General features: G+C 36.8%; 1 protein-coding gene across 1 annotated transcript; it reads right to left on the minus strand.

Annotated features, from left to right (window-relative positions):
* Positions 1–1,923: 1,923 nt before the first annotated feature.
* Positions 1,924–27,018, minus strand: LOC140155558 (organic cation transporter protein-like). The gene is made up of 9 exons (XM_072178439.1): positions 26,590–27,018; positions 14,264–14,494; positions 13,416–13,612; positions 11,262–11,603; positions 10,808–10,942; positions 4,642–4,727; positions 4,040–4,160; positions 2,283–2,355; positions 1,924–2,165 (listed from the first exon to the last, which is right to left on the minus strand). Exons 1-9 carry the CDS (start codon positions 26,914–26,916, stop codon positions 1,956–1,958), a joined length of 1,722 nt encoding a protein of 573 aa, XP_072034540.1. The 5' UTR covers positions 26,917–27,018; the 3' UTR covers positions 1,924–1,955.
* Positions 27,019–27,661: the final 643 nt, after the last annotated feature.

Consider the following 27,661-nt stretch of genomic DNA (forward strand, 5'->3'; position numbering starts at 1 on the left):
GTATTTTAACGCGTAAACCAAACATAAGAACCTATATGATTGAGGAATATATCAACTATAACATACTTTTTGAATTTTGACAATTGAACGGTCCGTTTTTACGGTGTTACGAAACTACCTCATTTTCCACGTAGTCAAATATCTATCAATAACAATATGCGCTGATGATGGGCAGTGATTAGCACTCCGAATACAGATCATCGATTGATATTTTAATCCCTGGAAAGGTTTGAAAATGAAGGAGTTTCGTAAAATTCTTATATTTCACGAACGGTGTTGTCAATTGTCAAAATTCAAAAAGTACGTGATAGCTGATTTATTCCTCAACCACGTCAGGTATTTAGTTATGGTTAGTTGTGGAGTTAAAATACCTCAACATTAAGTTTCCGTCGATATAGTTATTGCAGGGACACCCTGTGTAGTAGGTTTAACGACAGATCAAATGCAACTGCTAAATAAAACACAGATTTGTCAAGTCTGATGGCTGTAAAAACATTGTATAGTTAAACAAAAATAGTATAATGCTGATTCATGCAATTTATTATTTGGGCTTTAATAATTATTATAATGCAAAACTTACATACAGGTTTATATAAACTGTTGCATAAAGTCTCACATAAAATGCGGATATTAATTACGCTCTACAGCTCTCTTAAAAGGCCCATTCAGTGATTTGCTCATCCCAACGATCGAAACAATCATCAAAATTCAGATTTTGGTACTATTGTCATTGTCATAGATGTGCTAAAATGGCCTGCTAGTGGTTCAACCGAAAGCTGTGTATTTAAGACAAAATAAGGCAATTTACATGAATCTGTAATTTATATACTGACAGCAGGCCTATATAAATTAACTACACGTATTTGAATGGGGCCTCAGCTTTGACAATACTGTTGTTTTCCTAATACCTAATGACAATTTTAATGACTTAGACAATTTATTAAAAATTTTAATGTTTTTATGGGATCACTGAAAGGGCCTGTAAATGTTATTATTGTTCGATTGAAGTTACAACTTTAATATTTTATTACGAATATTACGAAAAGGGATATAGGCCTACAATATTTTGTCAATATTTCAGATGTATAGGAAATGAGGAGGGTAGGAAGCAAGGAAGGAAACAAGGAAGCCACAGAAAAGGAAATAAGTTGTTAATTTACGGTGAAGGTTAAGATAACATGATTTTTTCCATTCTGTCCATGATAATTCAATACTTGTTCTACTCTCAACAGCCACTTTAAATTCAAATTATTTCACACATAAAATCAGCCATTAAAATGACTTCATGTTTTTATTCAAACAGAGTTTAATAAATGTATTTTAAAGGATATAGAAACATATCGGATTGGTCACGTGATTCCCTTCAAACCATTTTATTCAAAAAGAATTAACCATCTTAGTCCTGTATGTGAGATGTCTTAGGCACAGTCATGCCTCAAGACAACCATCTTTGTAAAGGATGTTATTACCAACCCTTCAGCATTAATGCCACGATGATGATCAGTATAGTGGTCGAAACTGTCAGAATATATATCAATACATCATTTATTTCTGACAAACTTAATGAATCGCTTCAAGGCTATATTCAGTACTTTAATGCTTGAAAGAAACAACATCAATGTTACTGTAGAAAGTATAAGATAACATCTTATCACATCTGGTAAGCTTCATGGTCATAACATAAATAGCATTTGTGAAAACAACATTACACAAAGTGTAAAAAAAGTACAAATGTTTTGTCAATCCTTTACATCTCAATAGCTTTGTGCATTGCTGACTTAGCAAAATCTACCAAATGTGTATAGAAAATAATTAGTTTCAAAACTTTTCAAAACCTTGAAAAATGGGCGTACAGATCGAAAGTAGAAAGATTTAATTTGCCATGATGCCGACCTTTTCTTCCCTCTTTCAAAATTAGGACGCACATGTTAAGGTTCCAAAATCTCACAATATAATCACAGATATGGGTCATCGTCTTTAACTTTTGGCGGGAAACGTTTCCTACAATTTGGGAGAAAGTGATTTTGTTTGCAAAACGCCTCGCCTTCTTGAATTGTGTCTGGTAGAGCCCGATTACGTGTTTCCGGTAAACTAAGACAAATTATCCCAGCAGTCACTGCCAAAATTCCCAATATTGTCATCGGTAAATAGTCGTGAAAATCGCCCTACAACACAGAGAAGAAAATAAAATTACCGCAAGACCACAGAAACTATACGGCGATTAGTACTAGTCCATACAAAAACTTTATATGAAGAATTAAAACTACAGAAAAGTAACTTACTAGAAAAATAAGGAATGGGGCGAGGACAGCACCGATTCTAGCAGAAAACGATCCACCTCCAAGAGTAACTTGCCTAGAGAAATATGAAAAATATTATATAATATTTTATACTTTGATCAGCTCGTAATACGCGGGCCTTATAACATCGCGGATTAATATCAAAATATTTTATTTTGAGAATGTTCTTGTGGCATCTCGCCAGAAGCAATACTATACTTTGTCTACTTTCTTTAACACACAATTTATAGAACAGACAGGTCAACTACAGACTTGACATTTAATATGGAATATTTTCGCAAAGTTCAAAGACTGGTCTGGACGGAGTCTACATATTAATTAGGGTATGTCGTGAGATGGTGTTAATTAATTGTTTAATAGCAAATGTGCTTTCGATATGTTTACATTATGGTGCTCATAATGTAGCGAATTGGTGTAAAATGGCGGATTTAGGGAAGCTGAATTTGAGCTTTGTAGGGTACACAATTTCGGACTTTATGCAACGTGGTTCTGTTATTATCAAATTTATAGGGGTTTGAGATGATATTTCTTAAACTTCGTCAGCAACTGGCATTCATCACAGCTAAAATACACTTACAATGTACCAAGTTTTTGAACAGGGGAGGAGCTTAAAATAGGGCTCTTAAAAGCTGTACGTACTCAGAAAGTTTAAATGTCCCCCTGGGGTCAAATGTTACAAACTTACGATACAAAAACAACTGTGCGCATTCCTGGTTGTCCAATGAACTCACACTGTTTCTTTGTGTACAGTAAGTTTATAAAATTTGGCCCCAGGGGACCATTCAAATTTTCTGAGTGCATACCACTTTATAGAGCCATATTTTTCAAAGCGCCTCCCACTTTCAAAACTGGTAGATCACCGGTGCATATCAGTTCTGACGAACACTTATTGGTATTTAGGTTCAATGAAATTGCCTCAAACCTCAATAAATTTGATATTATCAGAATAATGTTGCTCAAATTCAGAAATTTTACCCCCACAAAATACAAAATCAGTCTCATTAAATCCGCCATTTTAAGTTAATTTACCACATTATGAGCGCCACAATATAAACTAATGGAAAGCACATTTTCTGTCAAACAATTAGTGTACACCAGACCAGTCTTGGAATTTTGCGAAAAAGTATTCCATATTAAATGTCAAGTCTGTAATAGCACTCTTGATGTGGGTCTATTTTTCGGCGTAGTGGTAAAAGCCTAACATTTCCCCCCTATTACGAGCTGACCAAACTATAATATTGATGCTTTGTGGCTATCTTACCAGTAATAAGATCATCTAAGATTATAAGATGTAAAACTATAGTTGAAAACGATAAACAATTTTATAGTTGCCGCAGATATTCTCTTAAATGTGGCAGAAGAATTGACCTTTTCGGTAAATCCAATAAGCATTGGCGAGTACACCAGAGATGTCGTCATTTGACGTCACACCTATCTGCGCCAATGCGCATATCGATTATCGAACATCGTTACTGCGCATTGCAAGTCGGCGTGACGTCAAATGACGACATCTCAGGTGTTATCGCAAAGGCTCATGGGATTTACCGAAAAGGTCCATTGTTTGGAATTTAATAATATTTCTTTCACGTTTAAGAGATTGTTTTTTACGACGGATTGTTTAATCTTCTTTACTTTTTATCTATTTATTACTTCGATTTTGTGATAGTACAAAGCAAAACTTAAAAAACAGCAATTTGCTCTTTCTTTATTTAAAAATATAGATTAAAATAAAAGCAAACCTGATAACAGTTGGCATGATTTCTGGTAAGTAGACGTAGACCATACTAAATGAAAATGATGCCCAGAATTTGCCGATAGTTGCAACAGTTATAATGACAGGGGTGAGATCTAGACCGGAATCTAGGTAAAAATTAGAAGAGGAAGAAAAAAACCCTTCTTTAATTTTGAGACTATAAAATAATTCTTGCTACATTTGACATCTTTTTAAGGCTACAGAATCAAATTTGATGCAGATGGTAACCACCTTCAAAATTATGTTTTACTGAAAATAAATATCGTAAGAAAGAAAATTCATAGTGCTCCTAAAAGATAAAGGTCTAAGGATTTCCCCCCCCCCAAGTAATTCAGATACTTTCTTGGCGCAGTATATTATAGTACTGCAGCAGACCATTGTATCATTGAAAGATATCATTGTTCAAATAAAGAGTTTTAAAGGAAATTTGTTTGGACTTAATTGACTCGCGCATTAACAAAAAAACCGACAATTTCTCTATCATGGCAAATAATATGCAATACAGCAACATTATTGTCATCATCAAATTGACAATGATAACTATAGAAAGATGCGTGAATTTAGACAATATTGGACACTATACCATACCAGTGTAATTAGGTAGAAACGCTATGGCGAAACAGCAGATACCGCCCAGGATAAATGAACCGCTAAGTGCTGGGCGACGTCCCATCCTAAATTCGTGCAAGTAAGAACATAAGAGACAATAACATGGGTAAGCAGTTAGTATTTGGTCACAAATGACATAAAAATATATAAAAACAGGGAAAATCTGTTCCAACTGACCAGCAGGGAACCAAAGGATGGATCCAAAAGGATACAACAGTGTCACACTAGCAATGGATAAAATTAAAAACAGGGAAAATATGACACAACATCCAATGGGGGAGTAACACAAAATATATAAACAGAGTTAATAACCCGACGTTTCGAAAAGACAAAACTTTTCTTTTTCAAGGAGTAAAAAATGAGACCTGCTCTCAATATAGTGGAGACCAGCTCACATAAAAATAGTTATTGTTACGTTGTGATGATTTTTGAGATATAATTTACTAGAACTTTGCGCCGACTTGCGCGGTTGTTGCGATCACTACATTCATAGGATATAAAGCGATTCAGTGTGATTAAAGTTAAAGGAGCATTTCGTGATCCACAGCCTCATCCCCCCAAAAAAAAAAAAAAAAAAGTTGAGATTTTACACCACTGGATACCTCTGGCTACATAATGTTTATGTACCAAATATTTCTTGCAGATTAATTCGTTTAGCAAAAAAATATCGCCAAATTTGAATTTCGTTCTGGTGCACCCGAACGAAATTACAACACATTGTCTATGGAGCAGTGTAATGTAATACACATAATCATGCATAACTCGCAAACGCAAAATCGGAATCAACTGAAATTTTGGAAATAAGCTTTTTTCGTGGATATCTACTGAAAAATGTCATAAAAGAGGATGCTAGGATCACGAAATCCTCCTTTAACTTGTACCACGTATGTATAATGCTGAAGTGCCATCAGTATACCAACTCACAGCTCTGTAGCTGTTTTATTTACTGAGAAAGCCGGCCCCCATTTGGGGCCCTAGCCTTGAGCATCTAGGGCCAAAATGGGCAAAAGGCAAATGCCCATACATATGCCACGTATAAATCCTGGCACTAGTGTAATTTTTGAGCTAGCCTTGCATTTTCTGGTGCCCCGTATGTTTTATATTTGGGGTCGTGTGACCCATACTACATGACATTTGAAGCTCGTATATAATTGTAAATGTAAAGTGCCCTAAGGTTGTTTTATTTACTGAGAAACAGCATGCTTCGTATTTTTATATTTGACCCCTGGGGCCCGTGATCTTGGACCTCTGGGGCCAAGATGGGTAAAAGGCACATCTACAGGGTAGAGCCCATAAAAATGTACCGTATATGGATTATCGGTATTATTGTAGTCAAGTCTGTTTAGCGCCTAGATCTTTTTTTTTAACTTGCATTATTTCAAAAAATTAGGACTGTTCATTTTTGGAAATGGTAGTATTTAAGGGGACTCGATCTTTTGTGCGTAATTATAGAGGGCCAGGGGATTCACTCTATCTAAAATTATTTGAAGAAGTTAAAGAGCCCTAAGAATAAAAAACTGTAGTGTAATTCACGCCAGACACAATTTCTTTATATGAAAAAAAACAAACGTTTTATATCAATTTTAAATTTAGCCTGAATCGGTAAGGCACAAGAGCACAAACTGGCTGCACTATAGCGCAGCCGGCTGCACTCTGGCTGCACTCTAATCTTTGCGGGGCCAGGCGAGGCCAACTCAAGGTTGGCCCCGCTACCTGCGGCCGGCTGCGCTAGTAATAGTTTTCTGTTATCACCTACCTTGCGACCCATATCCAAGACCCAGTGAATTGGATCTGAAGGCCGGTTTACACGATGCAATTTTCCATGCAATTGCCTGTTGCACAGACCTTGGAAAAAGATTGCACCGTGTATTTTGGATTTGCAAGGAATTAATCCCCCAAGCATCAGGCAAATTAATCCCCCGAGCAACAGGCAAAGCAGTAGAGACATGCTCTACTTTCCAAGGTTGTTGCATGCAATCTAACCTCCTTCAGCCAATCAGCTGAATGAACACCAGCTGGTCGCTGTATTCATTTTGGAAATGTAGGGACCAACTTGATTCACCAACATTGTAGGCTACATTGTAGGCCTATGCTGTTGCTGTCAAATAAAACATCATGGCCAATTCCAAAGCAACACCTATGGCACGGAAATTCCTTGATCTGTACGAGGAACATGAAGTGCTTTGGAACGTAGGCCAAGCGGCCTACCACGATAAGAAAAAAAGAACTATAGCCCTAAACAACATTATTATGAAAATTTAACCACTAAATATGTTTTGAGTATATCCCCAAATCTATGACCACGCTCATGGAATTGCATGGCCACATATTGCTTCGTGTATTTCGATCAATTGCACAGCTTCATGGTCAGTGAGCACATAATCTCACCCACTAAGTAATGGGCCTTGCAATGGAAATTTCATCGTGTAAAGCCACCTTAAGGCATAAAAGGCTTATTGTGTAATAGTAAATAGCCCAGAGAAACCACAAATCCTTATTACTACAAAGTGGACAAAATCAAGAGACTATAAACATTATGATGACTGTTTCCTAGATTCCTAGATTCGTTGTGCAAAGTATACTTCATATTAAACAGAACCCTGTTTGTTTAGCATTATTTTTGTTACACTGTAAATAACTTTTTTATATTTTTTCATTGCATGCTTATTTCAGTTCTATCATGTTTCTGTAGTATGACTTTATAAAAATTATATCTCGCTTATTCATTATAATAATCAATTGTCACTTATTGGGCCTATTTGCATTAGGCCTACTATGGTTGATTAATCTATATTGTCAAGTTCTAATGGTATTGACCTTGGTTATAATCATATTTAGCATATTTATATAATTGTGTTAATAATCTTATATTGTATTTGTAAATATTGTTATATTTTGTAGGTTTGCATTTTAATTATGTTGTATGATAATATTCTGTATTGCCTACGTTTTCTGATAACGTTGAATATAACTGATGAATGAATGAATGATTTTAGGTGTCCGTGTTTTTATTATTTTATGTAGTTCACATAATTATTACATGTACTATGCATTTGACATAAAGATGTGCAGTAAGAATACAAAACATATAAAAATAGCATACCAGTATGTTAAGGTATGACAATAGGAATAATGGTTTATTGTACAGCAAACGACATTGTTTATCCAAGCAGATATAATCCTCATGCGACCTAAAGGTGGGCTTACACGATGAAATTTCCATTGCAAGGCCCATTACTTTGTGGGTGAGATTATGTGCTCACTGACCATGAAGCTGTGCAATTGATCAAAATAGACGAAGCAATGTTTGGCCTTGCAATTCCTTGAGCGTGGCCATAGGTTTGGGATATACTCAAAACATAAGTAGTGGTTAATGATTTTCGTAATAATATCCAAATGGCTCATGTGTTGTCCTGAAAGCAAAAGATTGCCATCCTCTCCTGTATATCTATACAATTTTCCATAAAGAAAAGGCTAAGGAAAACTAAGATCAAAAGGGCTAAACACCACAACCACCAACAACAACATAGGCCTACAAGTGTATAATGTTGCATGTGCACACATTATCATGTTGTGGATGGTGAATCAAGCTGGTCCCTATACACATTCCCAAATGAATGCAGTGACCAGTCGGTGTTCATTCAGCTGATTGGCTGGAGGAGGTTAGATTGCATGCAACAACCTTGAAAGTAGAGCATGTCTCTACTGTTTTGCCTGTTGCTCGGGGGATTAATTTGCCTGATGCTAGGGGGATTAATTCCTTGCAAATCCAAAATACACGAAGCAATCGTTTTCCAAGGTCTGTGCAACAGGCAATTGCATGGAAAATTGCATCGTGTAAGCCGGCTTCAACACCTTATGGCCGCACTCTGGCTGCAACTTTCAAAATACATTGACCACCTATGTTGCAGCCAACCTTGTAACTGTTGCAGCCAGAATTAAAAAGAATAGTGGGGCCAAAGCGCAGCCGGCTGCGCTAGAGTGCAGCCCAATTTCGCTCGCATCCCTAAATATGGTACCTCTCGCCCTTTTTTAGGTCAAGGCTGTTTTTATCATTATGCAGCGAACCATTGTTAAAGCTATTTCACATACATGTACAAAACATTCTAGAGAAAGAATGAGGCCATATACTGTTTAAATATCTTTTGTTGATTTCGAATGATAATGTCATGAAGTCGTAAATTTTAAGGTCACATTCCGAAAACCAAACCAAAACATTGCGACGCAGATATTTCCCGACTTACGCAATTTCATCATCACATCAGTGTCTTTATTATTTGTTTGAAACCTTTCCCAAACGTTCGTGCTCTTTATGCATAAAACGGCTAATCTATCTTTACAAAACGCGTCTTTTTTAGTAAACAAAAGGCTAAAGATGGCATTATGAGATTTATCATTTATCATTACACTCCTCCACTCAACTGCCACCATGGACGAGCGGTAAAGCGCTAGACGCGTAATCAAAGGAAGTTCCGAATCGTTGGTTCGAATCCCAACGAAGCCTGTGGAAACTTTTTTTTTCTTCAAAATTCATGATCGCATTCCGAAATGAGTCACTTGTCGGTAAATCATGTATCGTATCCTTGCATTGATGATAATAATTGCCAAGTATTTCTCCGTTTCTTCAGCAGACGTCAGACACTAGTAATGGGATTATTAAACACTGGAAATTTGCATTATATACAACATAATATATATATAATCCCAAATAATGAGTACATTTGCCATCATACAAGCAATTATATTACTGTCAAATTAAAGAGTATATAGAGTACATTGAAAATCAAACTTCTGACAAATTAGACATTCCGAGTACACATAATATAATTATTTAGTTTTATTTGGGGCAATTTAGTCCAATTCTAATGTACTTGGACAATGGATGTACGTTGCTTGCTTGAATAGGGCTCAAAGTTGACAAATGAGTACTGGCCGTTGAGAGTAATACAGTTTGTAAGCACATTTGGTTTATCTGCCCCAATTTATACGTATGCAAATTGAGCTTTTGGCTGATTTTCGGGCACTGGGCAAAAATTGTCTCAAGATTATCCTGCTGCAATTTTGCCAGCATGTTCTATAAACATTTAGTGTTTTTCAAACCGCTGTAGTTACTGGTTTTAACCAAAGACATCATATATTATGGTATCTAAACCAATAGGAGACAATGGTTTTGGAAGCACTATCTGGAGGTGTCCGAGAATTGCACCCAACTACCGTGGTTCATTAACAATGGAATGTTTCCACGCTCGTCGCTATCACTTCCGCGGGCTTGATTATAGCATTTTAATACCACGTAGTGTATATTTTTGCATTTAAAATGTCAGGATATTAAAATTGTCCAGAATGTACAGGATAATGATCTACCTAATCTACCTTTAGAAAATGAATACAAACTAACGCTCACCTAAGGGTGGAAGCCCATTAAAAGCGAGGGCACCATACACAGTGGCGTACCGTGGCCGCCCCTACCCCGGGGGGCTGAAGAAAATTAAACTTTGCCGCCCCTTCCTCAACAGCCTGAAAAGGTTGACCCAATTTTTTTTCGGTGGTTTGAAAAAGTGAAGAGCAAAAAAAAAAAAAAGATTTTAGGCGCTAGCGCCCTAAAAGCAGCATTTTTTCACAGTTTTTTATGTTTTTTCAAAATTTTCCGCCCCTTTTTTCTTTAGTAATTCTTTTTGCCGCCCCTTCTTCTTTCGCCGCCCTTCTTTTGCCGCCCCTTCTTCTTCCGCCGCCACTTAATTTTTGCCGCCCCCTACCGTGACCCCGGGGCTGGCGCCCCAAAGCCCCCCCTTAAAAAAAATACGCGCATGCGCACACACTTCATACACAAAATCAAAAAGGGAAGGGGAAGATGGATACTTTGTGATTACCTGTGTTGACATGAAACAATGGTTACAATTTGAGATTCAATGCTTGTGTCTCATCACCACAAAAAGCGGTCCATATTATCATTCCGCGATCCGACCCCTGTGATCCGACCCGGTCCAATCTTTTTAGCATCTTTTTACAATTACTCCAAATTCTTTTTCTCTAGATTCTGTTTCCGAATGATTTCTCTTCCGGAAAGAAAAGGACAAAATATAGAAAATAAAACACTTGAACGAAACTATTAAGACACTGCCAAACCGATGTCCAATTTACTCACCATTTTAACGCAAGCACCGTGACAATCCCGGACGGAAGTTCAATCCAGCAGCCTAAAAACACATTCAGATATTTATTCCCTTTTAAGAGGGCGCTGTTAAGGCTCAATCCATAATAGTAAATACCATTTGTAAACCTAAAGGGAGATAGCAAAACCAATAATAGTTGATTAAAATGATTAATAAGCAAATAATTTCAGTAAAATATAAGTGCACATACCATAATTCGGGGTATACGTTATCAGGATCATATAATAGTAATTTTATAATGTAAATAGATCCTATGATGACTACGGTACGTTTGTTGAAATGCTTTCAAAGCGCGCGAATACTTTGATTCTAGGCTTTTTAATTCTGTCTTTGATTATAGTGTTTGGATTATGGTTTAGGATTAGGAGTAGGGTTAGTTGATAAACAATTACAACATGCGGAAAATACATCTATATAGGTACTTACCAACAGAAAGCCATTATGAGGAAAAAACGCAGGAGTATTCTAGAAGTGATCACGTGAATCATATTATATCTTTTCGGACGCGTTTTCGAAACTGTGTGTTCAATTTGATCTACATGTCCATTTTCTTGCGGTTCTTCCTGCGCAATAAGCTCGTATCCAACAGACACGTGGGGTGTTTGCTTCTTTGGATCTTGAGTCTCAATCTTCGAAAGTATTACGTTTTCTGACAGGAAATGCTTTGGAGCATCTATTCCGTTGAATTTAGCAATCTTGTGTAAATTTCTTTCTGCTTCATCGATGCGACCTCGTGAAATAAGCCACCGGTTTGATTCGGGTATGATCCTTAAAATGATTTTAGAAAAGATATCGTATTATCCTTTTAGAAGAATGCCAACTAATGATACTTCTTTTGTTAAAATCACATTACGCATGAATTACCTTGAATTAGAAAACAGCAGATCAGACGGTAGAGAGCAAGAGGGCAGCATTCCTATTATTTAATGGTGATTCGCATGATAAGTAAGCTACAGAGGGCGGTAGATAAGGTAGATTAACGGTGCAATACCGCCATTTCCAATTCAAAAGTATTCATGCGTAACATGATTTTATCAAATACGAATTGCTATTCGGCACTCTGCCAAAATCATAACAATAATGGCTTACAAGTTTCGAAAATGGACAACAATACTAATAATTTATATAAAAGAACATACTATGCCAATATACATATGACAAAAACTAGTCTTGCTGTAAAGAGAACATGTGAGATTTATTTTTTGTGGTAATTGTAAACTTTAATGTGCTCCCTATACTAATTTATTTATAATGATGTTTAATTTTTTTGTCATTGCTGTTCAGGAAAATATCTACCATTCCTGACTTAGCAGTTAGCAGTTATGGTGCCCAAAAGTTTCCTTGATTCCAGGGTTAAGACCAACCTTAGGTACAAAATAAAAAAGCACATTTACTAAATGCCGATAGATGGAAGATGGTCTGATTAGTCGCCTTATCCCCGCATCATCATCCTCACTTTTTGTTTAAACATCAAATGTTGTCAGCTAATGTGTCGTTAGAATTATATTATCCAAATTGGATCTACAATCCAGGAAAAAATAGTTGGCACACTTGCACTAAACAATGGAAATGCGCGCCCTATCAATATTGGAGAGGCGAGTGCAACATGCATGCAATATATGTGAAGTACAGACTCCCCCTATATCTCACCCTTCCCCACTCCCCCATCTTTCAATGTTGGAGGGTCTCACGGACCTGTTGACAACATGGCTTGGTCCAACATTGAATTGGGGGAGCGGGGGAAGAGATATACCAAAAGACAGGCAAAGTGTGCCAACCTTTTTTACTGGATTGTAGTCCGGTTATGTAATACAAGCTATATTCTATTTCATCTGTTATGTCAAGACAGATTTAGGCACCACGTCTTATTTGGTCCTATAGCACTATCGGTGTCCGGTAAGGTACCGATTACTCTTTCTGGCATACCCTGGTGATGTAATTAGAGAATAAAGGTATTGTTTTTAGCCGCTGTCGTGCATCTATCGTCTCATATAACACGGGTGACATCATTCGCCTCGTTGTTTACGCCAAAAATAATGATGTCGCCCGTGTTATATGAGACGATAGATGCACGACAGCGGCTAAAAACAATACCTTTATTCACATTCTTAAACACTTCAATTCAAATAAAAATAGCATTAGTATTACAAATTTTAATCAAATTAAATCCTACATTTTGAAAGGAATTATACCTATGGCTTAAAATCGATCAATCCCGTTGTTGCTATACGCCTCCGATTAGTTCAAATTGCGAGTACGCGCATTGTGTCATATCACACGGATAAGAACCAATAAGATTGCAGGAACATTCTCAAGTGTTAAAGAATGAATTATATTAAGCATAATAAATAACATTTACATAGTGTTATCGTTTTCTATTTTAATATAAAAAAAAAAGCAATGTACAATTGAACAGGGTACGATAGAAAGAGCCATCTTTCCCTATCGGGGCACCGATAGTGCTGTAGGACCAAATTAGATGTTGTGCCTTACATAAAATATTGGAGAAAGAAAAACATCATGCCATTCCACATAAAAATGGATGGCTATTCGGACTATACGTCCTTTAAAAATACTCACCACCACATGGAAAGTCCGACTAAATGAAGTAACGAAATGAACAACTGATAATGTTTCCAATTACGAAATAAGAAGGCAACGGGTGCGACAAGTGAGGCGGCAACACCCCATACAACTGATGTCATCGAAGTCGCCATAGCTCGGCTCTCAGGCGAAAACATCTCAGCAATCATGATATACGAGCTGTTTAAAACACCCTTTGTTAAGAAGGAAGTTACAAACATAAATTACATCGGACTGGTAAGTGGAACATTTTGACACATAGTATATTGTACTCATCTACACATGGCAGCTATTACACTTACCACTTCTGGCACTGAGCAGTTATATTTCTATTATAATGACAACGTAAGATTAAATCTCGGTCACCCACCTCTGCACAGTATTTTTGTGGGACCTGAGAGCACATCAGACACACCAAATTGCATTCTGAACTTACGAGAAATTTCCTTCTGATATGTGGGAAATGAATACGTGTGTTAGAAGAACGTCGATTTCTTCAAATTTTATATTACTGTACGGCTAGTTTGCCATAGTTTTGGCTGTAAAAATCGAAAACTACTAAGATATGTATAAATATTTCCCAATTTGTTGTTATTATGCCCAATTTAATTACGGCAGGAAAGAATATATGCACTTGCTGTACTTGTCTGGAATTTTCATGTGTATGGCTTACTTGTAAGATGAGAAATATGATTATTTTGTGGGGAAGCTGATAATATTATAATCTACTACTTGACAACAACTTCGATCTTGCTTTAGTCCCTACATCTTTATCATGTGACGTAATACGGAATAATGACGGAATAACTTGGGAATAAGGGCAAGATCCACGTTACTGCACTCACCTGTTGGAAAAACCCAAAGAGGAAATAAAACACGAGGAATCCATTGTAGTTTCCTACTAATGTCATCGCTATACCACATATCGCATCTGCTAAAAACGACACATGTAAGACTACTTTCCTCCCAACAAGATCGGACACCTGACCGGAAGTAATCGATCCTGCCATGACCCCAGCAATAAGGACGGACTTGGCTAGTTTGGCAAATACTGCATCATCGCAAACTAAATTGAACTGTAATGAAACAAATAGGCCTAAAGGTTACCTATGAAATGTGAAAGCTATAGTATAATTATAGAATACAGTAGACTAACCTTATACTGATGAATTGGCTTAACACGTCATAGGGTATAAGATGAATGTAAACACTCTAGAAAGGCATTTAATTTTTGAAAGTTGTCCGCCATGACTCTCCTGAAATATGGCGCCTGTTGTCTAGACTTAAGATGCATGTTATGAATCATGACGTAATTTCAGTGGGCTATCCCATAATTCAAAATCCCTGGCAATAGGTGCCATATTACAAGAAGGTTAGAGTTCATGGGCAGAACATAAAGGTTTAGTTAATTAGGTCACCAAGACACTGTCTCTAATAATTTATCGCGTGTTGTAATAGCAGTAAAAACGTTGATTTGTTAAAATATTCTCCGATTCCCAATTACTAAATATAAGTATGGTACTATACAAACTATCCTTTAGTAAATCTATCCAATATGACTTTGAGATATCTACGCATCACATTTAAACATCTTCCTGATTTATCTGGAACAGGCATGTCAGTTATTCCACGGAATAGGCCTGGAAGCGGCACTAGACATTAGCATGAAGCCGCATTCATATGTAAATAGCGTATTGTTATTTAAATTTGCGCCCAGACGTATTGAGGGCGATAGTCATGTTATCCAGACAGAGAATGTCTTGATGCGCCAGGCATGTCAAATTGCTGAGTGATTGTGTATAAATCCCCTTTCTGTATAGGTAATAAGCTAGTACATTTCGTGTTCCAGTTTGTTATAACAAAAAATAAGTATTATATTAAATATATTAAGTGTATAAACTTTGAAATTGACGTGAATTTGAAGTGCAGAGCTCCAAATCTAGCTAAATCGTGTAGTGTGAAATTATGCTGTGTGACCCCCTCTGCGTGGTAGAATTATATTCATAAAACATTGAATTTAACATATAATATGGGCAGCCAACCACGATTTATCAGCATTTAAAAGATATATTAATTAACAAAGATAAATAATCAACAGTACAAATGACAATTTAACTAGTAAACAAGTCTGAAATCTTAAAATGTTGCCACGTGATTTCCCGAACACATGATATGTCTACATGTGACCATTATTCAGATTTACCGAAGTATTTGGAGTATGGTGCACGGCTTGCAGGCAACTGTGTATTTCTTTACCTCCGTATAAAATCAATAATTCATGCTGGGAGCCAAGTAACATTCTGTCTGCTTAGTGCATATTGGTATTTTATTATACTTGAGAGCATATAGAAATACATAAAGACGAATAAGGCGCCATGATGGAAAGCTATGGAAGGTCAGGTCGGGTATCAAAGGTTATTTTAACTTCAAATACTACTTGTGTTTCACACCTTGCCTCTGTCACGTATTTCCTTCATGTTATTGACCTCAAGTCCTACTTTTGACTTTGCTATTGCAATATGTCATTTCATATCAAATTAGTAGACTTTCTTTGAAACAAACATATCACTGGTGCCTGATGGGAATATCCGTCCGCCATTTCATTAAACTGGATCGTTTTCGCCTGGTTTGCGCCCAGATGTATTGAGGGCGCGCTATACTCTCATTGAACAGGCAAAGTTCGCAAAACTAACAACGTTGTTATTTGCCAATAGCAATTAACATGATCCAAGGGTCGAACATGAATTATTCATAACGGATCGATAACTGGCCTCACTTTCTAGCTAGTAAACCAGCGGAATTTTTCATAGGTTTTGCGTTGCTAATAGAACAACCGTGAATTTAGTGTCACCCCCTTGGTTATTCGCTGCGCATGGTCAAAGGTGCAATTAGACTAGCCATAGACTATCCGGTGCAAACCTTAACAAACAAGGCGTTAATACCCGGGCGTTAATAATAACAAAATGGCGACATTATGTACCTCAGGTCGAACAGTGACGTAACCTGGGGTCTCGATATTGCCCTTATGAACTCTCCCCCCTCCTGAGTGAACATGTAGTTCGCAGGAAAGCGGATTATTCCAATATTATGATAACAAGCACTTCAACTAAATCGCCGTAAACAATGTCTTTTTCATATCTCTCTACCATCAGTGCATTTTCGCACTAGGCAACGTTTGTTATTCCATATTATGCTCACTTACTTCCATGACGTATGTCACCTCACCAATACCTGTTTGATAATCCCATCCGTAAATACAACCGATCTTATTTTCAGTCACTGTATCATTCAGGACTTCATACATATGACATGAGTCTACATCATTAGGTTCACCAAATCCAGGCACAGTTTCATTGGCACTGAATCCCGGTGGTGGTGTGCAATGGTAACCCTGTGGTGTGCCTCCTATGAAAATCATTCCCATAAGTATAAACCCAGCCATGAAGTACCCATAAGTGAGCAACAGGTAAAGGATTGTTTGGTACTTTCCAAAGTTACCAAGAAGGCGTAATGCGTCATCTAACTCCATGTCTAACGTAATGTTATCCAGCCCTATTCGGACATCAGCTATGCTACGTAACGTCAACGAATCACCTGACAATGCTTGCTGCTCTATTTCGCTTTGATATATGGTTTTAGATACGAACTGTGTTGTTCAGCAGTTGCTTTTGTTTAGTATTTTCTGTACTCAGAGAATGCAGATTGTCGATGTAACACGGTTACCATGCCATACTATACTAGAATAAGTTTATGTCCAAGTAGGTTATTTACATGTACTAGTAATAAAGACCAGAAATTAGGCCATTGATATGAATACTATGCAATTATGATTTTATGTAAATACACTTTTATTTTAGGTCAATATTATTTGATTAAATCATAGACTAGATCTGATTATTAACTAGGACAATGAGCTTTGCCCCAAAATGGTACAGGTAAACAATCAATCTTGATCTATTTGAACGGGTAGATAATGCAATTAGTTAGAAGCTGAAACCTTTCTGGTACTGTATACTGACGTTGCTGAATATTTACATGGCAGGAATCCCTCACGTGTACTTTTTATTTTCAACAAGCTTGGAAGAAATATTCTGGAGTCGACAAAACCATATCAGTTGCAAGATTCATATTGCGGCCGTCTGCACAGGTACACCGTCGCCAATGTACCGGGCTGGTACACACAGAGAACCTACATAGTACCAATGCTGCTACTGCACAGGACCCACTACCCTGGTACTACCCTGACTGCACAGTAGCAGTCAACTACCTTGGCGACAGTGTATCTGCACAGGCGGACCCAATAGGAATCTGGAAGTGTATTACAATCTTCCATGGGTCTATAAAGATTCAAGAATTTCTTTAGCAAACGACCGAATCTGAAAGAAATGTTATGTGTATGTGTATGTGCATAAGGCCTAAAAAAGGTTTGATTGCCTTTTCCCAACCTAATCAAAAAATCAGAGTCACTTTTTTTTTCAAATTGGAAATCTATATAGCTTTTTTAACATTTTGATGGAGTTCACAGCACTAAATATTGGTGAAATATAGATCTTAAAAGGTGTAGACCCAATATATTCACCTATAGATGTCAATGACCGAACCCACTTGTTCTTCAATAGCCACGCATTTTTTAAATAATTTTGAGACGCATAATGGGCCGAGGGACATCCGACGAAGGCTATTGACAATAGCCCGGTGACTGACCTCTGAAGATCTCAGTAAGCCTGGTACGTCATTTGCATTAGACTGCCTCCACCAGTGGTCCACATTGCGCTTGCAACGTGATATGTTCCGTTACCCCGATTGCTTACGAATGAGGCCAGCTGTCATTTTTTTCTGTTCTGCACATATAAAATTTGGATTTTTGTCAGTTTTTGATTTCAAAACGCACGGTTGTTTGTCAATACACTCGCTAACGAGTAACGACTATCATGTTCTTTCAACACATATATTCAAATGCAAGCCTTAAAATCGGCTTCTTTATAAGTACGGGAGATATTCATCATTTTCTACACCGGCATCCAAAGATTTATCGTCTGAATATCAAATCGTGCATAGCACATACATGTGTATCGACCCGGGTATTGATTTTAGTTTCCCTGCTGTACAATGTAATTATTTTCCAGGAGATGTCGATGTGGGGTTAGGATTAGGGTTAGGATCACACCACTCCACGCCAAAAATACGAACATTTCTACTTTTTGCGTCAATTTTACGCTAAATTTGTTGACCCCCTCCCCCTCCCCTCCCCTTGTTTTTTTTCATTTTCTCACAAGCTATATGACCTATAGTCATGGAAAATATGAAAGGGCTACTGAGTGGAGGTAGAATCTTTTTGAATGACCCTCTTATAAGCATGATAAACACATATCATAATTTTATTGATTTAAAGTACACTTCAGGGTGTAATTCTAATTCACAAAACAGGTTCAAACCTGTTTGTTTCTAGCTAAATCCGATTACGCTTTCAAATTGTCTGCAATCAAGCAAAAATATCAAAAGTGGTTTTTTTTGTATCGTATAGAATTATATTACCAACAAATACATCTATATGCTATCATCTGGAAAAAATAATTGCAGGATTTGCTAGATTATATTCTTTGCAAATCACCAAAATGGAACAAATAATTCCTTTTATAATACAATTTTTTCAACGTGCTAGAACAGGATTTAAACATAATCTATAACAATAACAAATAATAAAAGAGATTAGGTATAGCCTAAATATCTGTAGAGATTTACCTTTTTGGGCGCCCGCTACACATTACTGGTCGATCACGATAGGATTTCAGGTGTAAATAGATAGAAAATTGACGGGCACTCTGAACATGTGTGAGCCCTCACTAGCTTTTGAATCAACAAGCTACTTGAGGGGGGGGGGGCGGTGTCCAACCTTCATGTAATTATTTTGTGTAAGCTAACCCTAAGCCTATTCATAACCCTAATCCTAATCCGAACTCTAACCCTAACCAATCAATGACAGTGCCTGTTTCAAGCCTATAAGCCTCCTTGCATGATCGCCTTCCAAATTCAACTAACTGCTCTGACCGGAGACTAAGTTTCAACCCCAGCCCTATTGGGTAGCCTCGAAAATGTCATTCCCGTATCAAATTAGTAGACTTTCCTTAACAAACACATAACACTGCTGTCTAAAGAGACCATAGTAGTTAACCCATTTCCGGTATCTCGTGACCTTGATAGGGGGCGTGTTTACTCTCTTCAACAGGTAAGATTCGCTACACTAATGACACCTTTATATATGTGTTGACCTCAATACAAAGCATTGTAAAAGAGTTCAGTGTGAATACCTTGCCTCACTTTATAGATCGCAAACCAACGGAATTCTCATAGGTTTGCGTTGCTAATAATTATGAAAACGTGAATTTATCTCTACCCATTTCAGTACACATGTAGATCTGGCACAGTCGTTGACAAAGTCACGACTGTCTACTGTTTCTTTCTTTGCACAGCCGCCTGATAGTAGAGGAAGAGACTTAATGTTTCGTGTCCAAATCTTTAGAGCAAAGGTTTAAAAGTGTTTTGGCTTGCCCAAAGGGTACTGAACAAACAGCTTTGGCTGCCCTCTTCAAAGTGTAGGGCATTTTTGGTAGGGTCATAAGGTCAAATAGGGGGTCAAAATTATAAATTATCCCAATTCTTTTAAAGTATACAAAATTACTCACCTGGTCATAAGGATCAAAAAAGGTATAGTTTGCCCTATCTGCGACCTTTTACTTACGAAGCTATGATCAGAAACATCATGTCAATGCACTTTCGGCTAGGTGCATTTTTACTAAAACGGTAAGGATTGTCCAATTTCCATGATCTTGGTGCCCAGGTATATATTTTCTGACATGACAAAAACAACGGAACAACTTCAAAATATACAAATGGCCGCCTTAACATTTAAATTTAAAAATGGCTGCCAAAATGCATAGAATCAAGTAACCAGTGGTTCGGGGTCAATATTAGGGAGCATCATGAGCCCTTCGAATGACCACTAATTATGTACATTATTATGTTTTGATGGATCCAAGTTGTGATAATATTGGATCCAAAACATAATAATGATAAAATTGATGCTTTACGCCCAATATTTATTGGTCTCGCTATGAGTTGTAAAATATTGGACTCGACTACGTCTCGTCCAATATTTTAGCTCATATTTTAACTCATAGCTCGACCAATAAATATGGGCTCAACCGATCCAATTTTATATTATAATTGTCTTACCACGTTCTACTCGTTCTAATATTAATAAATATCAAATTAGTCATTCTAAATTTGTTTAATGGGTCCACCGCAAGCTGAAATTTATAGGAAGCCGATTATAAGATTTTGCATGAAACAAAATGTGGATAGGTATTAAAATTTGGACTAGTGGAACATGCACTGCAAAAACAGAGAGCAACACTTAATAAACACTTTAACACTTCATAAACACTTGTTTGTACAGTAAAAGGTATAGGGTGTTAATTTATAAACACCAAAACAAGTTTAGAAATATCTAAGATGTTTATGTTTTTAACACAAGATAGTGTTTAAAATATAACAACACTATCTATACCTTCACTGTACAAACAAGTGTTTATGAAGTGTTAAAATGTTTATTAAATGTTGCTCTGCTGTTTTTGCAGTGTGTTAAGACAATGGTCATTCTGGTTACTATGGTTACTGCCCAGCAAACACAAATATCTACCCAGTAAACACAAAACGTTTTCAACATCATTCGCAAAAGGTTATAAAAGGCTGTCAGAAAACGTTTAAATGTCGGGTTATTTAAAGGGTATATTAAGAGTATAAAACGTTTTCATAACCTTAAAAAACATTTTTGATAATCTACTGCTCAGCAAACAAAAATGTTTTACAGAAAACGTTTAAATGTCGGGTTATATAAAGGGTATATTAAGAGTATAAAACGTTTTCATAACCTTAAAAACATTTTTGATAATATACTGCTCAGCAAACAAAATGTTTTACAGAAAACGTTTAAATGTCGGGTTATATAAAGGGTATAAAAACGTTTTAATAACATTCCAAAAACATTCTTGAAAACTTGATACAAAACATTCTAAACAAAATGTTATTTTGGGGTTGAAAAAATATTTTGTGAAAAATGTCTGCCCAAAATATTTTCAATAACGTTTTAAAAATGTTTTCATGACCTTTATATAACCCGACATTTAAATGTTATTAAAAGGTTTTGAAAAAACATTTAAGAACATTTCTGTGTTTGCTGGGTTCAAATATTTTAACATAATGTTATTTAAGTATTTACACAATATTTGGCAAAAATGTTTGCAAAAATAGTTTACAATAACATTTTTGAAAACATTTAAAAATATTGTTGTAGTGTGTTTTCATACAAAACGTTTTAAAACGTTATCATGACCTTTATATAACCCGACATTTTAATGTTATTAAAACGTTTTTACCTAAACCAAAAGCCAAAATATAACTTATTTAAAACGTTTTTAAAACGTTTTTGTGTTTGCTGGGTAGTTAAAGGTTGGACTCTGTAGCCCACTTGCCATTGTGCATACTCAGACTTATTACCTTTGCATTTAAAACTCCGATTGTGTGCACATTTTCCTGATTTGTTCAGTCACCATACGTACGCCCTCTGTTAGCTTGATACCGAGTGATTTTTCTCTCGGGGACAGCGGTCACTATCGTGAGTAATTGTACAAAATAAACAGACTACCTGGAAAATCACTGGTAGGCATGAAGGGAGCCCTCTTTCAAAAATCAGTTTAAAGCAAGCAGGACACAAATCACTTAGAATTCCTACATGTAGATTTTATGGTACTTCCTATTACATTACAATATCGAAATTAATAACATATTTCTAAATTTCTCAAAAATCGACTATGTCATAGTCTAGTTAAAGGTATATGAAGGGTATAAAATGTTTTAAGGTTATTAATTATTTTAAACTGTTGTAATTTGGTAGTTCACAGCATCTTACGAATGGTAGTGAGCTTTGGCAAAAACTGCATTGCTCAATTCATAGCGAGTGTGTAGAATTAAAATATCACAGATATACTTTTATAGGTGCTGCGGTTCTTGAGTTACGTTGTAAAGAGGACTGAAACAACAACACTTTTGTAAAACGTACATAACTCATTAACAACAATAAATTAAGCAGGTTTGCGAAGTATATGATTTGCAGAATGAACTTTTGCCAAACATCAAGGTGTTATTTTTCAATACTATATTGATCTAGATAATGAAAATCGATTTTTAGGTTGCTTCGACCAACAATACCTCGTCTACCCTTAATAACATTAAAAAACATCTTGTTCAAAACTTGCTGCAAAACATTCTAACATAATATACTATAATGTACCGGCTTGTTGCTGTTGTTTGTGTACCTGTTGTTTGCCCATACTATAATGTACTAATTAGTACAAAAAGTCTTGACAAAATATTTTGCAAAAATGTTTGCCAAATGATATTTGAATTTTTTGTTTAAAATGTTGTATTTTTTTCTTCAGTATAACGCGTTTAAAAAACACCGTTTTCATGGCTTTTGTTTAACCCGACATTTACAAGTTATCAAAATGTTTTAACTAAAACCAAAACACATGATCATGTTGTAAAAAACATTTTGGTGTTTGTTGGGTAGTATCCATAAGTAAAACACTTTAACAGCTATTTAACACAACGAATAGCAAAGGTGTTAAACGGCGTTACACGAACAACTGCTGCCCGTCCAAACATAATACAAGTAGTCTATGGTCCAGACAGACGATTCTTACTGCTTTATGCCGTAAGATGACACGATCTTGCCTAAAACGCCTTTTTTGCAAAGCGGTTTTGGGCGGCATCCTCCACACACAAATGAATACACAATCTGCCCGTTTGAATTCGCGTCGAAAAAACTTCAAAACCTCATCTCATCTATCATGTCTATACTATGCCTATATTTAACAAACCAAATGGATTTTTATTACATGTAGGACACTCCTTTTCAATAGTTACTTTGACTCACTTCATATCATGACAAAGGGGAGATTTTTCTGCATTTTTAATGCTTTTTTGTCATGTTGTGATTGTTGGAACGTCATAACATAATCCGTCGTACGGGTATTCTACGATTTACCAATTCACAATGGATTTCACAATCTAGAGGGCATAGTAACATATTTTAATTTAGTGTAACATGTTGCCGTCCCGTTATCACGTTTCACGTAAAAATCGCAATCTCTCTCTCTACCGTCACCACGGTACCGGGCTGGTACACTACACAGAGTACCTACACAGTACCAATGCTGCTACAGCACAGGACCCACCAGCACTGGCACCCCCTTGGCATTACACAGTACCAGCTAAGCCCAGCTAAGTACCTTGGCAACAGTTATGACAGTGTAGCTGTAGCAAAACGAAACATCTCAGCGTAATGAATAGATTTTGAGCATTTTCAAATTGTTATACAACTACCCCCACAGTAGCGTAGCCAGCGGGGCGGGGGGGCAGGGGGGCAGAGTGCCCCATGACAAAAAATGAAAGAAAAAAGTGCCCCTCTGACAAAAAATAAAAGAGAAAATCAGGAGGGCAAAGGAAAAGGAAAAAGGGCAAGGAGCCCTTTTCTACTAAAATTCAGCCCGAAAATACAAAATTTTTGTGCGCTACACGCGCCCATTGTAAGAATAAAGCCCGTTCTATCCTGATAATGGGCAAAAATAGTGTCAAATACCAAATTTTTCCCAATCCCAATAAAGCCTTGTCTTTATGTATTGTACATGTATGATGCAACCGTAATTTTTTTCGTCTGTGCCCCGGAAATTTTATTTTTGCCCCCCCCCCGACCAAAAAAGCTGGCTACGCCCCTGCTACCCCACAAAGGGGACCCCTTAATATTTTAATTGACGTTTACTATAAACATGTTCATCTGACCCATGCAAGCTAAAATCAATATCAAATATGAAGTGGACACCTTTTAGACCATCTATTAAGCATAATCAATCTAAGGGTCGGGTTCGAATGCATTACAGATAATGAACTACTATAATGCTTGAACCTGTTCTTATCAGGACCAGTATTGGAGCAAAGGCTTTGTCAAAAAGGGCCAGGGTTATGAGTCACAAGGCCAAAGCCAGGGCTTTAACCCTCAAAGCCAAGGCCAATGCTTTGATCCACAAGGCCAAAGGTCCTAGAATCGCGCATTAAGGCAGCCTCATGGCAGCCTCAAGGCCGAGGCTCGGCATCAAGCCACTACATTGATCAGGACCAAAGTGTGCCTCTACAGAGTATCTACACCGCATGAACGTTTAAATAATATTTCGGACATACCCGAGAATGTATTTGCTATTGAAGGCAACTCTTTGCAGTTTTTCGTTTGTTTGTTTGTTTGTTTAAACGGTTGCTCCGTATAAAGTAACCTGGTCACCTAACTAAGCTGTCGTATATAGTCAGTTTACATTTGCCTCTAATCTGACTATATAGAACAGTTTAAGATGACTATATTGACGCCCTCAGTTGGTCAAAGTTACATTAAGGTTACTCTTGTTTTCTTCACCCGCGGGAACTCCATTTGTTGAAATTCCTCACTTTTCATATTTTTAAGTCCTTCCGGGATAGCGGCCCTGTATCAACCAAAAACATTAAGGCCGCAAGCCCGGTAGGTTAGGGCTGAGGCCGGAAACTACCACAGTGGGGACTTCCAACATTGTCCAACTAATGGAGTTCCAATATGTAATGGCCCCACAGGGCAAGAAAGCAAGACGTATGCGTAACCCGTTTAATTTCTTGGGCCAGCCCGTCACTTTCATTTTTACCTCTTAATTTTCCTCATTATTCAAGCCCTGCCCTCTATTAAGGGCTCACAATAGTCGTAGACATGGGTAAAATGGCTAGATCTGATGCATATAAATTTTCATATTCGAGATTAATTAAGACGTCTGAAAAAAGGGGTGGACAGAAAAAGAATTATTGTTTATAAAAAGGTCTGAATTTTTTCTTTTAAACTGACTGAAACTTTTAATGTAGTTAAGTTTATTAATTATTTTAAACTGTTGTGATTTAGTAGTTCACAACATCTTACGAATGGTAGTGAGCTTTGGCAAAAATTGCATTGCTTAATTCATAGCGAGCGTGTAGAAGAATTAAAATATCACAGATATACTTTAATAGGTACTGCGGTTCTTGAGTTACGTTGTATTAAAAGAGGGCTGAAACAACAACACTTTTGTAAAACATACATAACTCATTAACAACAATAAATTAAGCAAGTTTGCAAAGAATTCGATTTGTAGAATGATCTTTTGCAAAACATCAAGATATTAATTTTCAATAATAGATTGATCTAGACAATGAAAATCGAGTTTTAGGTTGCTTCGACCAACAATACCTCGTCTACCCTTAAGTATCATTTCGCAGATTTATTCCATATTCCAGGGCCTGTTAAGAAGGTGATTTCAAACCCCTTTGAATGGGAATCATGCGTGTTTCTAATATTTTAAGAATAATGTTCATTCTGATTCTAAAAAGGTCCATCAAATTAATGACTCTCAGGAGTCTAAGAGTCTGTCATCAGGTCAAATGACAAAAAGATCACGACCTGATACAGTCACTCACTCGCTGATGAAAGATGGAGTACCATCTGAAAATTCCGAGGTAGGAATTAATTCCTTGTGTTTGAATAAAAGGTTTAAATCAAAATCATATTATGTTGACATTTGTACATGAATATAGCCATTTCCTTTTTATACATTTCAAAAAACATTAAGTACGTTGTATTTTACAACTAAAGTCTTGGTACACTTTGGCAATACATTATTTATCGGTATTACCCCATAATAAAATACCGTAATAAATATAAGCAAGAACGAGGGAGCAGTAAAACTGGTATAAAGCACCTTTGGGTAAACGATTTATGACAAACATCATGACAAATGTTTCGTTTAATGTCTCCTTTGCAGGTTACAAGAAAGATGACACGTATGACTGAGTGATAATAATTATACGAATTTGGGATGGACAAAGTATCTTCATCGATCATATTCTGAATTGTTTACCCCCGGGAGTTTACCTTTAATGTCATCATGTCCAGTTGTCCACTAAAAGTCCACAACGCAAAGTGATTATGTTTCGATATTAAACACTTTATAAACAATTAATGCATTGTTTGTAATGGGCAAATTTAGTAATTCCATATTTCTTAACTTACATCCATGACGTATGTCACATCATCATCAGCTGCTTGATAATCCCATCCGTAGATACAACCGATCTTATTATCAGTCACCGTACCATTCAGGACTTCATACATATGACATGAGTCTACAACATCAGGCTCGCCAAATCCAGGCACAGTTTCATTGGCACTGAATCCCGGTGGTGGTGTGCAATGGTAACCCTGTGGTGTGCCTCCTATGAAAATCATTCCCATAAGTATAAACCCAGCCATGTAGTACCCATAAGTGAGCAACAGGTAGAGAATTGTTTGGTACTTTCCAAAGTTACCAAGAAGGCGTAACGCGTCATCAAACTCCATTGCTATCTAATGTTATCCAGCCCTATGTATCCCTTCCAGGAGTCGTAGGCTCCGGACAGTAATTTGGCGTTCGACAGTGCATAGACCTCAGTCAAATACAAGTAAAAGCCAAACTAGCCTAAATACTTCAGCTGCACAGACTCCCCGCAGAGAGAACAAAATACTAGAGCTGCTGTGGCTCAAGAACCCCTAATACCAAGTAGCTGCAAGTTGACCTCTGCATGACATTTGACCTGGTCCAATATGAATAATATAATACTCTATGTGGTTTACGTTTAGTCTCATAACAAACTTGGGTCAGTAATTCTTATGATCACGTTTGGTTAAAAACGAGCCAAGCACGTGGCTCTACATGTAGTAGAAATTTAAACATAATATGAAACCCGACATTGATCCAACTTAGAAGCAGCTTGGGTCAGTGCTTCTTGTGGCCAAGTTCGGTCGAGATTGTCTGGTACTAGTAGCATTTATAACAAGCGTTTGACGAAAGAATAAGAGGAAACAGAGGAAGATTCGACAGCTCGATAGTATATCGCTCGATGGCACACCTGATATAAATATGGACACGTATTGCATTATCACCCATATGGGAGCGTTGCTGATGGACATGGTCCCACATGTACCACTACAATGCCGAGGTATTTATTTATTTATTGTCATTGTAAAATTTGTTTTCCATTCCTCGTAATTAGATATTATACTTTATAGTAAGGTTGTTTGTGGTTATGTATTAGAATAAATAGCC

Source organism: Amphiura filiformis, chromosome 6, assembly GCF_039555335.1.
Source record: "Amphiura filiformis chromosome 6, Afil_fr2py, whole genome shotgun sequence".
NCBI classification, from domain to species: Eukaryota; Metazoa; Echinodermata; class Ophiuroidea; order Amphilepidida; family Amphiuridae; genus Amphiura; species Amphiura filiformis.

Coding starts and splice junctions, on each gene's coding strand:
- LOC140155558 (XM_072178439.1), bottom strand. CDS start 26,916: ATGGAGTTTGATGACGCGTTACGCCTTCTTGGTAACTTTGGAAAGTAC. Junction 11,604..13,415: donor GTCGGACTTTCCATGTGGTG/GTGAGTATTTTT, acceptor AATCATTTTAAG/GATCATACCCGAATCAAACC. Junction 2,166..2,282: donor CCCCATTCCTTATTTTTCTA/GTAAGTTACTTT, acceptor TCTGTGTTGTAG/GGCGATTTTCACGACTATTT.